Here is a 15,592-nt window from a genome sequence, read left to right as displayed (position 1 = left end):
GCCTTTCCTTCCACTCCCCACAAAAGACATACTGTGAGGTAGGTGGGGCTAAAAGTGCTCAGACAGACCTGCTCTGCAAGAACAGCTCTAACAGTATTGTGAGTACCCTAAAGGTCACTCCCCTGGCTGCATGTGGAGGACTGAGGAATCCAACCCCATTCTCCAGATTAGAGGCTGCCACACTTAACCAAAGCAAATGTGAAAAGGATCTAGGAGTCTTAGTAGACCATACATTGAACATGTCAACAGTATGACTTCGTGGCTAAAAAGGCAAATGGGATTTTGGGCTGTATCAAACAGAGTATCGTGTCCAGATCATGGGAGGTGATGGTACCACTTTACTCTGCTCTGGCAAATCACCCTGTATTGAGTCTGCCATGGAAACGCTAGAGGGCGTCACCCCAAGAGTCAGACGTGACTTGGTGCTTGCACAGGGGATACCTTTACCTTTTACCTTAACCTTAACATGGTAACAATAATAACATTAGAGAATGATGGAACTATAATAGAGCCTCAGCTCAACTCTTACTGGGACCCAGTGGGTTAGGTAGATTGGTAGCAGTCGTAGGAGGAGGGGCTTGGGGGCCATTTGGAGGCAATGGATTGGGTCGACCACAACCAAATGCCTGGAGGAGGAGCTCCCTTTTGCAGGCCCTGCGGAACTGTTTTTTGACTGACATTCCCCACAATACTTTACAGAGCCGGTGGCCTATTTATATATAAAAATTGTTTGATAAGAGTATAAGGAATCAACCACTGAAGAAAAATTGTGAAAACGGAGTATATCTGTTTTGGTTGGTCCTTAAAAAATTATTGATACATAAAATTTATTGTACCAATTGCCTTGGAAAGGTTCTGTTTTTCTCTGATCCAAGGAAGTCAGCATGGATTTGTCTCCAACAGGTCCTGTCACACCAATCTGGTTTCCTTTTTTGAACAAGTAACAGGTTTGCTGGATCGTGGAAATTCGGTTGATGTTGTTTACTTGGATTTTAGTAAAGCTTTTGACAAGGTTTCCCATGATGTTCTTGTCAGGATCAGTCCCCTGCACTCTGCCATGTTTGATTCAACGGAACCTGAGGGACTCCATCTTTGTGTGTCTGTACTTTTGCTGCCTTTCCCATGTAACCTGAATGCTTATGGCTTTGTAGAGTTCCTTTGATCCCCCCTCCGCCTTCACACTGCATGTTCTCCCTGCTGTGATACTTTGTTGCCGGTGTCCCTGTAAACATCTTATCTACAGTCTGGGGCGCCGAGCTGACCAAGGCCGTGCTAACTGAGACACTTTGGCAGGAAGCCTCGGATGGCACCTGGATGGAGGATGACAACCCTCCCCTTGGAAACGGGTCTGGTTTAGGCGGGAGAATTGTATTGATAACTGCTTGCTTCCCCGATATCGAACAGTCTTGACTTCAGATGTTTAAGTGTTCAGATCTACTTCCAATTAAAGCTTTCTTTCTATAGAAGCCTGATTGTGAGATTTGTCTGCCCTTGACAGTTCTGATTGATAAATTGAAGGACTGCAATCTGGATTTTCAGCAGTGGAATAGGCTGCCTAAGATGGTGGTGAGCTCCCCCTCACTGGCAGTCTTCAAGCAAAGGATGGATACACACTTTTCTTGGATGCTTTAGGATGCTTAGGGCTGATCCTGCGTTGAGCAGGGAGTTGGACTAGATGGCCTGTATGGCCCCTTCCAACTCTATGATTCTATGATTCCCCACTCCCCCACACACAGCCAGCTGGGTGACCTTGGGCTTGCCATGACACTGATAAAGCTTTTCTAACCGAGCAGTAATATCAGGGCTCTCTCAGCCCCACCCACCTCACAGGGTGTCAGTGGTGGGGAGAGGAAAGGGAAGGGAACTGTAAGCAGCTTTGAGACTCCTTCAGGTAGAGAAAGGTGGCATCTAAGAACAAACTCTTCTTCTTCAGTAATATCAAGGCTTTCTCAGTCTCACCTCCCTCACAGGGTGTCTGTTGTTGTTGTTATTACTATTTTTGATTGTTGTTGTTGTAGTTATTTATTATATTTTTATCCCGCCACTCCCACGAAATCTCGCAGAGGCTAACAATAAGCATCAAACCCCCCAATAAAACCCATAAAACAATTCAGAACAATCGAAAACCAATCAATCAACCTTAAAAAACACTCCAGTGCTCAGCGGCAAGCGACCCCCTTCTAACCACTAATAAACCTCAGAGTGGACAGAGGGGCTGATCTTCTTCTTTAATCCACCCCTGGTAGCCTAATAGGGCTCGATGGCGGGGGGGGGGGCGATCTTCTTCTGCATGCCGGCCTCAACCATAAACCTGGCGGAAGAACTCCATCTTGCAGCCTCTGCGAAGCACAGAAAGCTCACGCAGGGACCATAGATCAGTGGTCCCCAACCTGCGGGCCGCGAAGGCCATGGCGCCGGGCCGCGTTCCCTCTCCCCACCCGCCCCCCTGCAGTAAAAAACTTCCCAGGCTGCAAGCTTGCGGCCCGGGAAGCTTCTTACTGCGGCAGGGCGGGGAGAGGGAATCAGGGCCGGGCACGGCCCGATGCGCGCGCTGGCGCGGCCCGATGCGTGCACGGGCGCGGCCCGATGCGTGGTGCAGCCCGATGCCCTGCCGGTTCCCAACCTCAGAAAGGTTGGGGACCACTGCCGTAGATCTTCCGGGACCTAATTTCAACAGGTGGGGACTAGGACCGAAAAGGCCCTCGCCCTGGTTGAGACCTGGCATGCTTCCCGGGGCTGGGAATGACCAACAAATTTGTGCCCGCAGAGCATAAAGCCCTGCGGGGGGCATAGAGCAAAAGGTGGTTCCTCAGGTATGTGGGTCCCAGACCGCGGAGGGCCTTAAAGGTAAGAACCAGCACCTTAAACTGGATCCGGGCAGCAACTGGTAACCAGTGCAGCTGCTTCAGCACAGGCTGGATATGGGCCCTCCAAGATGTCCCAATGAGGACCCTAGCAGCTGCATTCTGCACCAGCTGTAACTTCCAGATCAAGCCTAAGGGAAAGCCCGCATAGAGCGAGTTACAGAAATCTATTCTGGAGGTGACTGTTGCATGGATCACTGTGGCCAGATGTTCAGAGGACAGGTAGGGTGCTAGTAGCTGAGCCTGATGAAGGTGGAAAAATGCCTGTCTAGCTACCTTCTTGACCTGAGCCTCCAATGTCAGCGAGACATCAAAGGTCACTCAAGGCGATGGCCAGTTGCCATCGCCAGTTGCGTCCCTACCAAGGTGGGTAAACGCGCTTCCAGTCCTGCCCCCCTACCACGCAACCACAGGACCTCTGTCTTGGAGGGGTTGAGTTTCAGGCGACTCTGCTTAAGCCATCCTTCCAAACATCTAGCAAATGGTTCCGGGGGAGAGTCCGGGTGGCCGTCCATCAGGAGATACAGATGGGTGTCATCTGCATACTGATGACAATCCAAGCCGTAACTCCACACCAACCAGGCCAGAGGGCGCATAGAGATGTTAAACAAGGTGGGGGAGAGAACTGAGCCCTGCGGGACCCCACATGGGAGCCGAACAGGTCTCGATAGCTCTTTTCCCACCGCCACCCTCCAGGTCCAGTTTAGGAGAAAGGAGCGTATCCAGCACAAGCCTGTATCCCCGTCCCGGCAAGGCGGCTAGCTAGTAGTTCGTGGTCAACCACGTCAAACGCAGCTGACAGATCTAACAGAACTAATGCAGCTAAGCCGCACCGCTGTTGAGGAGAGAGAAAAAGGAAGGCGACTGTAAGCCTTTTTGAGACTATTTTGCATAGAGAAAAGCAGCATATAAGAATCAACTCTTCTTCTTCAGTAATATCAGGGCTCTCTCAGCCTCCCCTCCCGCACAGGGTGTCCGTTGTGGGGAGAGGAAAGGGAAGGTGATTGGAAGCTGCTTTGGGACTCCTTTGGGTAGAGAAAAGCGGCATATAAGAACCAACTCTTCTTCTTCTTCTTCTTCTTCTTCTTCTTCTTCTTCTTCTTCTTCTTCTTCTTCTTCTTCCCTCGCTTCCCCATGGATATTTGGTCTTCCTCCCCTCCCATCGCTTTTGCACCCATTGTTATCAAGATGTCGTGACTTCCTTGAAGTGGTATCTGCTTTGTGTTCCCAGGAAGGGGGGCACCTGCCCTGGCCCCTATATGTGTGTGATAGTGTTCCGTAAAGTTAGTTCTAACTACACCTTGCTCTGCTTTAATTAAGAAACTTTCCCAGAGAAGGTTTACATTTCTTGAAGTAAACAAAGAACCTCACATAGGCAAACGTGACTCTGCTGGCCGCTCGATTAGCAACACAATGCTGCCAGTACATATCTCAGGCTCCAGCTGTCATGTCAAATCTGTGGCACGGATCAAGCTGGAGAGAAGATAGAGTCTGGCCAAGTTGGGTCTTGGCAGACTTTAGCAGGACGGTTGAGGGGTGCCTGTGGTTGTTGGGGACAGTATGCTAGTCTATTGGGCAGGGTCCAGCCACACCTAACAAGTCCTATGGTTGGCCGGCATTGAATTGGTCTTAAAGGTGAAAGTGGACTTAAACTGGACTCAGCTGCGTCAGGCCAATATGGCTGCCCACCTAAATCTGGCCTCTTTGGTATATTTGTAGATAACATTGAAACCCTGTTGATTTCTTTGCATATAACTGTCTCCCCCCCCCTTTCCCCATGTTAGGTGATGGAATTCCTAGGGAAAGTAGCCCATTCATCAATAATTCTGGCCTGGAAAAAGAAAACCTATATGAAGGGAAGAATATGGCTCTTTTTGAGGTAATTTCCCCCCAACATTCATTTTATTTTTTGTACATCTCAAATACAGTAATAGTAGTTGACTGGTTAATTTAAAATTCATAGCAGTAGTACTTGTTCTGCTTTCTTGACATCCGTAGCATAATGTTCAAATAATTATGATTTGTGTTCTCAAAAGTTATTATAATGCTGATCCTGCATTGAACAGGGGGTTGGATTAGATGGCCTGTATTGGCCCTTTCCAGGTGTATGATTTTATGAATTCTGGTTATTGATATATCATCCTTTAAAAACATCAGAAGAACCCTGCTAGTCCAGCATCCTGGCTCACACAGGGGCCAAATGGTTCTTCTGCAGGGCTAGCAAAAGGGCATAGAAGGTGAGGTCTTCCTAAGAACGTCAGAGGAGCCCTGCTGGATCAGAGCAGTGGTCCATCTAGTCCAGTATCCTGTCTTTGGACAGCCAACAATAGAGCATAGACTTAAGGATTTGTTTTTAAAATCTGAATATTACAAATAGTATTTATTTTACTTTATGCTATTAAAATAAAGACTCCTTTAAAACTCCATCGCTTCATTGCGTAGGTCTTTGCAGTAGCGCTTACTGTGTATACGTGATGATCTTTACATGTTCTAGAATGTGCTCTTATCTGATATTAAAATATTGATCCAAACAGGAGGAAATGGATAGCAACCCCATGGTATCGTCTCTTCTGAATAAGCTAGCCAACTATACCAACGTTACCCAGGGAGTTGTAGAACATGAAGAAGATGAAGATAGTAAACGTAAAGAAATCAAGGTAGGTACCATTCAGATGCTGAGAGGTTTTTTTGCAATTAATTGTGAAGCAAGCATGATGATTATTAGTAGGGGCAAAAAACAGATGACATTATATATTTTGTTAGACCCAGTTTCTCTTGCTAACAGCATGTTTACATCTTTATTAAGTATGTATGTGTAACAAATTTAGAGTCCAGTGGCACCTTTAAAACCAATAATGTTTTGTTCAAGGTACTAGAATTAAAGCCCGTTGTAGCTGATACAATGGGCGCTAGCAGGGGGGGAGGGGAAAATAGCAAAGAGACAAGTAGAAAGGAAGAGAGTGTTTAAGATAAAGAGAGCTGGGCAGTGGGAAGAGGAAGGGGATGGGTTGTCCAGTCTGTAAGGGCATGAGGATGAATATGTGTGTTGGGTGGGGGGTTGTGGTGGTATGGTGACAAATGAGGGTATGGGTGTGGAGATATGGGTGTCAAGAAGCTGTGGTGTGGAATGGAGTGGGCCGCAGTGACCAAGTAGGCCTCAGGTTTCTCTAAGCAGTTTAAAATTGCCTTCCCTTCCTCTCCCCATAATAGGCATCCTGTGAGGGAGGCTGCTAGGGAAGGTGGCACGCATAGGGGCTGGCCGCACCCTGATTGGCCCATATTCAAGGCTGGGGACCCTGGACACGCTCCTCCCACAGGGCTATTTCACAAATATATAGTGGAGCCATGGATAAGAATGAGTTTTTGAGCTTTTGTGTGCATGCACACTTTCTCAGATCACAGTTTCATGGAATGGAAGTAATCAGTTCATACTTATAGGCAAGTGTTAGAGTAAATTAACAAACAGCACAATGAAAATGGTTGACAGATTCCGGAGATAAATAGGAAAAAAAACAGCCTTTTGGATTTGTGTGAATTCACTTGCGATTGAACTGCATGGGAAAGCGTCTTGGGTTCAGTAAATATGTCCACATTAAAAGGATAATGGGCAGAATCAATTGCTGGCAGCCGATAGCTGAGACCTTGCCCTTCTGCCCCCTCCCTGTCCTCTCAAGCATGGAAACATCTTGGAGCATCATCTTCTTTGAAGCAGAGCATTTGTCTGTCTCTGTTTGAACAAGCCAGTTTGGTGTAGTGGTTAGGAGTGCAGACATCTAATCTGGCATGCCAGGTTCGATTCTGCACTCCCCCACATGCAGCCAGCTGGGTGACCTTGGGCTCGCCATGGTGCTGATAAAACTGCTCTGACCGAGCAGTAACATCAGGGCTCTCTCAGCCTCACCCACCCCACAGGGTGTCTGTTGTGGGGAGAGGAAAGGGAAGGCGACTGTAAGCCGCTTTAAGACTCCTTCGGGTAGAGAAAAGCAGCATATAAGAACCAACTCTTCTTCTTCTTCTTCTTCTTCTTCTTCAAGTAGATTGTAATGTAACTATGACTACTATAATGCAATGTGGTTTGGAATGGTATATATGTGATTTTCTTTGGTCTGCAAACAGAGACAGCCCAATGCTCTCCTTCAAAGAAGATGTGATCTTGGTCTGGGACCACATTGTTAGAAAAAAGGCCTGCTCCCCAAATCCTGGAATTGCAATCCAATCAGAATCTTATCTTCCTGACAGAAGCAAAGATGAAGAGCCTTTCGCCCAAAAGAGGACCCAACAGAGTCCATGCAGCAGATACCCCTTTTCTACGGTTCATGTTACTTGTAGGGCAGAGTACCAAAAATATTTCTTTGGCTCTATATGTGTAGGATATCTCTCACCTTTGTAGTAGGAACATTTCCGTAGTATAAAATGTGCTTGGCCAATAAAATGGAGTAATCTTTTCTAACTGGAGAAAAGGACCGTCGTAATCATGTTGTGGGTTTTTTTTTTAGGCTCCACGCATGGGCACTTTCATTGGAGTCTACTTGCCCTGTCTGCAGAATATTTTAGGAGTCATCCTGTTCCTACGATTGACATGGATTGTGGGGACAGCAGGAGTTCTTGAATCTTTCATCATAGTGTTCATCTGCTGTGCTGGTGTAAGTAGGACTGACCTCTCTGTTCTTTGAGACTTAGCTAAGTTTGGTCTTGCATTCCAGTCCCCTTCTGCTTTCTCCTCATGTTACCTACAAAGAAACTAATCAAGGTGTGCAAGAACGTCAGCAAGATAAGCCGAGTGAAGTACAGCACTGTGCATCCGTATTCCTAGTTGCAGTATCTTTGACATCACAGAGCAACATAAACTAGCAAACCAGGAGATTCCAGATATAAAGCCGGTGTCGAAAGGGCCATGATGGCAAGTGAGGCTTACAATTGGTAATGTGGTACAAGAAGCCCCAAGGACCGGGGTGCTTCCATATCCTGCTTCCATGTCTTTAGACACCAACAATTCCTATTTGGAAAATGCTTTACCCTCACACCAGTCCCAGGGGCAGCTGGAGATGGCCCAGACCTCTGCAGTGGAGCAGAAACCGAGGAGCTCTGACTCTCTGCCGGGCTTCTTCTGCCTCCACAGGGCCCCAGACCGGCTGTCTGGCTGAGGCAGTGCGGATGAACTGCATCCTGCTGGTGGAGCCTTCCTTGATGCAAGACTCTGTGTCGGGGGAAGGCTCCAGTTTCTGGTCTGTCAAGAGCAGACAAAACTCACAAACAAGCTTCTGTAGAAAGTAAGCTTTAATTGGAAGTAGATCTGAACACTTTAACATTTGAAGTCAAGACTGTTTGATATTCAAAGAGCCAACAGTTATCAATACAATTCTCCCGCCGAAACTCAAGCGTTCCCAAGGGGAGGGGGTCACCCTCCCACCCAGGTGCCATCCCAGGATTCCTGCCAAGGTGCCAAAGTTAGCACGGCCTTGGTCAGGCCAGCACCCCAGGCTAGCAGATAAGATGTTTATAGGAACCCAGGCAACAATGTACCACAGCAGGGAGACTATGCAGTATGAAAACGAAGAGATCAGAAAGAGGGGAGATATCAAAGGAAAACTACAGGCATAAGCATTCTGGTTACATGGGAAAGTTAAAGGTAAAAAAAGGTAAAGGTATCCCCTGTGCAAGCACCGAGTCATGTCTGACCCTTGGGGTGACGCCCTCTAGCGTTTTCATGGCAGACTCAATACGGGGTGGTTTGCCAGTGCCTTCCCCAGTCATTACCGTTTTACCCCCCAGCAGCAAGCTGGGTACTCATTTTACCGACCTTGAGCCGGCTGCCGGGATCGAACTCCCAGCCTCATGGGCAAAGCTTTCAGACGGCTGCCTTACCACTCTGCGCCACAAGAGGCTTATATGGGAAAGTTAGCAAGGACAAAATACATCAAGATGGAGTCTCTTAGGTTCACTGAACTCAAACATGGCAGAGAGCAGGGACTGATCCTGACACATGTTATGCATCCCTGACAGCTGGTTGGTCTCGCTTGATCCTCCTGCTTTGGGCATCAGATGTAAACAGCAGAATCAACAGAATCAGGGGTGAACCTGTGCCTCCTTTAGCTTCTTTCTGCACCCCTTAGGTCAGTCTTTCTCACCTTTTTTCCATGGAGAAGCCCCTGAAACATTCTTCAGGCTTTGAGAAGCCCTAGAAGTGGTGCCCCCCCCCCTTTCCACTCCTCCAGGCCCATCATTGGCCGTTTGGGGAGGGAGGGGGAATTCGACATGACTATATAAGGTCATATCACCCAATAAATCTTTAATTAATTTTTAAACTATATTAACTCCCACCCATTCAGGAAACCCTTCCAGGGCTGCCTTAGGGGCTCCAGCTTCACACTGTGGCTGTGAGAGACCCATGCTGGTGCTCTAGACCGGTGGCCCTGGAGGCCCGGTGTGGCCTCCTTCTCCCCCCTAAGCAGCGGCTGAGGTGTGTGTCAAATGCACATCTTGTTATGACGGCCTAGCAACACGCATGGCATTGAAGCTGCGCCTTGTGGACAGAGTGTCATGCATGCCACGCAGTATAGGACTTTTAGTTACGGGTGGCATTTCTTCTCTAAGGAACAACCCTTGGTGTAATAAAGTGAGAGTCCGGGAGCACCTTGAGGACCAACAAAGATTTATTCAAGGCGTGAGCTTTTGAGTGCAGGCCCTCTTCCTCAGACTAAGAACTGACCATCAGTGCTTGCACTCGAAAGCTCGCACCTTGAATCAATCTTGGTTGGTCTTAAAGATGCTCCTGGACTCTGATTTCATTGTGCCAATTCAGACCAACACAGCTACTCATTTGAATCCAGCCACTGGTGTGTTATACGAACAACTTCATTCATGCCAGCTGTGTTCTTCAACAAAACTGGGTGCATAAAATCTTTTGGATTGCTAGTTCTGTGTTCAAAACTATAAAATAAATAATCAAATAAGTGGATCATTAAGTGATTTGAGATGGGGGGGGGGGGGTAAGGAACCTTGTAGCCAGACGCGGATGTTGGATTTTTGTAGAGACAACGTTAATAAACTCAGAGACATGGGCCAGATGAAATGCACCCGAGAGTGCTCAAAGAACTTTCCAGAGAACTTGCACAGCCCTTGTCCATCATAGGGAATTGATTAGAGAACCGCACTCAAAGAGTTGTTGTCAATGGTGTTTCATCAGACTGGAGGGAGGTAAGTAGCGGGGTACCTCAGGGCACGGTGCTCGGCCCGGTAGTTTTTAACGTATTTATTAATGATGTAGATGAGGGGGTGGAGGGACTACTCATCAAGTGTGCAGATGACACCAAATTGGGAGGACTGGCAAATACTCCAGGAGATAGAGACAGAGTTCAACGAGATCTGAACACAATAGAAAAATGGGAACAAGATGCAATTTAATAAAGATAAGTGTAAAGTTCTGCATCTGGGTCAGAAAAATAAAAAGCCTACCTACTGGATTGGGGTACTGGTGGATTGTAAGCTAAACATGAGCAGGCAGTGTGATGCAGCGGTAAAAAAGGCAAATGCCATTTTGGGCTGTATCAACAGAGGCATCACATCAAAATCAAAAGATGTCATAGTCCCATTGTATACGGCACTGGTCAGACCACACCTGGAGTACTGTGTGCAGTTCTGGAGGCCTCACTTCAAGAAGGACGTAGATAAAATTGAAAGGGTACAGAGGAGAGCGACGAGGATGATCTGGGGCCAAGGGACCAAGCCCTATGAAGATAGGTTGAGGGACTTGGGAATGTTCAGCCTGGAGAAAAGGAGGTTGAGAGGGGACATGATAGCCCTCTTTAAGTATTTGAAAGGTTGTCACTTGGAGGAGGGCAGGATGCTGTTTTTGTTGGCTGCAGAGGAGAGGACACGCAGTAATGGGTTTAAACTTCAAGTACAACGATATAGGCTAGATATCAGGAAAACATTTTTCACATTCAGAGTAGTTCAGCAGTGGAATAGGCTGCCTAAGGAGGTGCTGAGCTCCCCCTCACTGGCAGTCTTCAAGCAAAGGTTGGATACACACTTTTCCTGGATGCTTTAGGATGCTTTGGGCTGATCCTGCGTTAAGCAGGGGGTTGAACTAGATGGCCTGTATGGCCCCTTCCAAGTCTATGATTCTGTAAAATAGTAATTTCCAGAAATCGCTCAAAAAACTGCATGTCAAAATTTGCCCCATCATTGTTTTATGTTCTTGGGTTGTCCTTCGTGGGGGCTGTAAGCACCAACTGCTTCCTCCACAGGACCCATGCCGGTGTCCACGGCCTCCTCACCACTGGTGGGGCTGGGAACACCGACTATCTCCTCCACAGAGGACCAGCTGGCCTTTCTGCCCCCTGCAGCAGGGACACAGAGGAGGTGCCTGCCCTCCCCAATCCCCGCGGCAGCAAGGCTGGCCCTTCACCTCTCACCCTCCTCCTCTCTGCCAGTGGCAACGGTAGAAGTGGCAAGAGCCAAAAGGGTTAGGGATGAAAACATTGATAAAAATAGAAACATTTTATTGGAGTTCATATATTTAAAACCATCTAAAATACCTGGTGGCACACACACATCTGTGTGAGTCCCCCAGTATTACCAAGTTGTTGGGACCTGTCCCAAATGCATTTTGATCTCACAGATCGTCATCAGAGGTAAATAGAGAGATGCACACAAGTAAATGTATATTTATTTATTGTATTTATACTTGGATTTTTATACTGCCTATCCCAATAGGCCATCTCCTGGCGGTTTACACTCTAAAATAAATAAAAATACAATATAAAAGCCCATAAAATACAAATAGAAATAGAAAATTGTATATTTTTATACAACATTACATGGAGGTGAAAACCTGTAGGTGCAGAAATAATGTAGAATTAGTGCTTCCATCTTCCATATTGAATTGTAAACAATTTGTTATTATTAACTATGTTAACAATGCCAACTGGCTGCAGATCCCTGGCCCCAAAGAAGCACGTCGGTCCTCAACGAGGGCCAGAGCTTTTTCTGTCCTGGCCCCCACCTGGTGGAACCAATCAATCAATCAATCAATCAAATAAATATGTAATTTGCTTTCTTATTTAATCAGGTATAGTTAGTTCTGTTTCTACAAGGTATTGTTATTTAGCAGAATCCTCAGCCAGCTTATATCTTATACCTAATGGATAATTTAGAATTAATATGGATAAACTTAAACTATATAGCACAGATTTCATATTCAAACCTTTACCAACCTCCCTTGAATATTCGAGAGGCCTACTGCCTGCTGATCGGACAAAAGGTCCAAAATGAGAGGTAACAGTCGGTTGTTGAAGTGATTATCCAGTTGGAAGGACCGCAGAGGATGCAATAAGTCAGTCAGTATCTCTGACCTTCAGTTTGCTGTGTCCTGCAGAGAAGGGAGAAATGGGGGCCCTGGTGCAACTGGCCTGCACTCTCCATCCCCACCGCCCCGCTCTCTGCACCGTCCTCACCATGGGGGGCAGCAGGGAGGGCCCAGTGTCCCCTCCGGGGCTGCCTTGAGATTGTAGAGCAGTGGGGGAGGCCACCAGGCTCCCTGCCTCTACCCCACCCCTCTCCACAATGTAATTGCCATGCAGGGGGGCGGAAAAAGCCCATCACACTGTGCTAGTGTGTAAAAATAGGATGCTAGATACCACTTCTGTCTTTGAAAAGGCAGGAAAGGAAGCTCATATCCACTTTCCCCAATTCACATAAAACTTTTGACCTTAAAGCTATGCCAGGATCCATTCAGTCTTAAACACTCACCCATATCTCTCTGTTTAACATTTATGGTAGAGAAATTGTTATCTCTTTGATCCTGTTTTCCTGTTATCTCTGATGCTAACCTTAGGAACAAAGTCCTTATTGTCCAGGGAGGTCATTCATTCATTCAAAGCATCCATGAACAGGCCTTGCAGGCAAATGGTGCCCCTCCCCCAGCAGCTGATGGGTACAGCCCCCGGTTTGGGCAGATTCCCTTGCCTCTCTCCCCAACTGTTCTCCCTTTAAATAGCAACCAGGGAGGTGTTGTTTCCAGGGTCCGGAGCCAAGAGACGTGGCTGCTCTGTCGTTTAAGGCACCCCTTGTGATTTGAGCGAAAGACAACAAGGGCTTCAGCCGTGGCCCTGACCTGCACCTGGCCGGCTTCCATCTTCCAATATGATTTCTCAGCAAAGGAGATGACTGAAAGAGTAAATCAGACCCTGCTGACCTTGAAATGTCATCCCGGAAGAAGGGGGGTTATCTGGACAGATGAACTGCTGTGCTGCCTTCTTAGCCTACCTCACCCCCAGTCATGTGATTTTTAAAAAGCCTTTTCTAAGTGCTGGGGATTACATGTTAGCCACAACCTAGAAACAGGCATGCTATTCATATTATTTAAAATATATATAGATGCTGCCTCTCTCGCACACCAAAGTCGGATTCAAGATTGTTCTGAAATGGCCTGTGATTGATCAGTTTAACAGACAACCAGAAGAACAACGTGCACAGTCTCCACGGAAGTGTGGAAAGTATGGTAGGGAAGGAGTAGAAGGCCTTCTCCACCGTTCTCCTCATGGGGCTGCTGGTTGTGTCGTTTCAGCATGGAAGAGCCTTTAGAAGCAAAGAAAAATACGTAAGCCAGTGTAGCCGCCCTGCAGATCACCCGGGGGGAGGCAGGATATAAATTAAATAACAACAACAGCAACGATAATAATAAAGACGCTACTCCTTGGTCTTTCTCCATTAAGCACCACGTGTCTACTGTGCCCTCTAGTTCTCCTGGGTCGGGCCATGCCTCAGATGGTGGCGACGTTGTGCATACTCGGGGATTTTCCCCAAAGCCCTGCTGCCGCCATCACAGGTATTCCAGCCCGTGCATAATTGGTCATTGTGATTGAAGAAAGCCTGACTTCCTGCAGGATGTACCAACTTATCAAATCAAATACTCTTTATTATGGCCGTAGACCACTAATCAAATTACAGAGTACATAAAAGAATAATTGATAATTAAAATAGTATAAAATTTGAAACATTCCAGCTATAAGAATCAGCATTATAATTTTAAAACTCACAAGCATTGTCTCAAGCAATTGAGACTATCTCTACCTGAGCGATTGGGATGTGAGTGTCCTGCCTAGTGCAGGGGGTTGGACTAGATGACCCATGAGGTCCCTTCCAACTCTAGGATTCTATGATTCTGCCTAAGTTGCTCTGGATCCACCCAGCTCGTCCTTGTTTTGATCGCCCTCCAAGCCAATCTGGCCACAGCAGAAGTTATTTCTGTGTGTTTGTCTGACAGGATGTCTTTGATTGCCTCCAAGTTGCCTCGAGCATACTTTGGAATTCACTTTGTCTCAAACAAACCTGAGAACACTGAATTTTCAGGCATGGAGACTGATTCAGGGGAAAAAACTTTGTTTTTAAACAATGCCATCCTAAGCAGAGAGACACCCATCTGAGTTCATTAACCTCAGTGGATTTAGAGGGGTGTAACTGCTTAGAATGATATTTCTCATGGCAGCTTCTTTCCACACCCTCATAGATTTATTGAAATGCGGTTCCAAGCCAGCTACAAAACTTACACTTCTTTTCACATTTTTCCCCCCGAGGTCGCTTCTTGTAAACATTGTCTAGATGACCCCCAAAAAACCAAAATCCTGCCAACCGACCCCGCTCGTGGCTCCCAAATCCAGCCTATTCTAGTCAAGACAAGTAAAAACTAGTCCCTCTCCGGTTCCATACATTCTTCAGTGATTAGGGAAAGTACTCTAAACCTTTTTATTTTCTCTAAGCTCTCACCATAAATAATATTTCTCTTCCTTGAGTTTTCTTTTATCTTCATTCTGGTATTTGAACCAAAACTCCCTTTCTCTCACTTTTGAATAAATAATTTCACTTTGCAGTATACTTAGAAGTGCAGAAAAGACAATGTCCAGGATTTCTCCCTCCCACTGCAAGAAACCATTGGCCGGTAGGCTGATAGCTAATCCGATCAATCATAATCTGCATTTAGCATATATATAGTGTCATACTCTTTAAATTAACCAATAACCACCAGGAGGCTTTCTGTCCTAGGAAGGGAAACTTGAGGAAATCTTTTGTGCGCAACCTTTCTTTCAATGAACAGCTGCTCAGAGTCGATCATCTGCAGCCATGTTTTGCTTGCAGGTAGACAAGGAATGACCTTGCTGGTCTTAGCGATCACCTGGGTTGACCAAGTAACTTTTACAAATGCGTTTGTTTTTTGCAGACCATGCTGACTGCCATATCCATGAGCGCGATAGCAACCAACGGTGTCGTTCCAGGTAATCCCAAACCTTGCTTTTCTCTTAAAATGCCTGAGTGAAAAGGGCCCTAGAGGAGGACATGTGCTGGCGATTCTCTCTCTCCTGTTGACACAGGCAAAATCTCTCCGAAGATGGAGTGTTGTTGAATCGCCCTTGCAGAAGGGCAGAAGGCCCTCTGCCTACAACCTTGCCAGCATATAAGCGCTCCACACAGCTGGAGCTCGTCAGTGCAGGAAATACAGGGCTAGATCCTGCCCACTCCCAGGAGACGTGTCAGAGAGAGTGCCTGGGGCCTCCAAGCTGAGGGGAAATACTACCCAATTAAAAGGGCATCAAGAGGAAAGGAAACCACCCAGGGCAGGAGCGTGAGAACAGGTGAACAGGTCTGGATTTATACAGCTTAAACGGAAACTGACCAATAGGGTGCACTGGTTGGGAGACCTCAGGTGCGATGCATATGATGGGGGTGTC

The 15,592-nt window shown here is 46.8% G+C and overlaps 1 protein-coding gene across 8 annotated transcripts in view; it reads left to right on the top strand.

Moving 5' to 3' along the window:
• SLC12A7 (solute carrier family 12 member 7) overlaps positions 1-15,592 on the top strand; it is a 174,563-nt gene that overhangs the window by 71,654 nt on the left and 87,317 nt on the right. For all 8 annotated transcript variants that reach the window (XM_077310641.1, XM_077310648.1, XM_077310646.1 and 5 more), the window contains 4 exons: positions 4,649-4,743; positions 5,399-5,521; positions 7,361-7,507; positions 15,085-15,139. In XM_077310641.1, the coding sequence (XP_077166756.1) occupies positions 4,649-4,743; positions 5,399-5,521; positions 7,361-7,507; positions 15,085-15,139 (420 nt within the window). The remainder of the gene's footprint in view (positions 1-4,648; positions 4,744-5,398; positions 5,522-7,360; positions 7,508-15,084; positions 15,140-15,592) is intronic.

The sequence above is a fragment of the Paroedura picta genome, chromosome 14, assembly GCF_049243985.1.
Source record: "Paroedura picta isolate Pp20150507F chromosome 14, Ppicta_v3.0, whole genome shotgun sequence".
Lineage (NCBI taxonomy): Eukaryota > Metazoa > Chordata > Lepidosauria > Squamata > Gekkonidae > Paroedura > Paroedura picta.
Note: the sequence above shows the minus strand (reverse complement) of the source record. Positions and strands in the feature narration are given on the sequence as shown.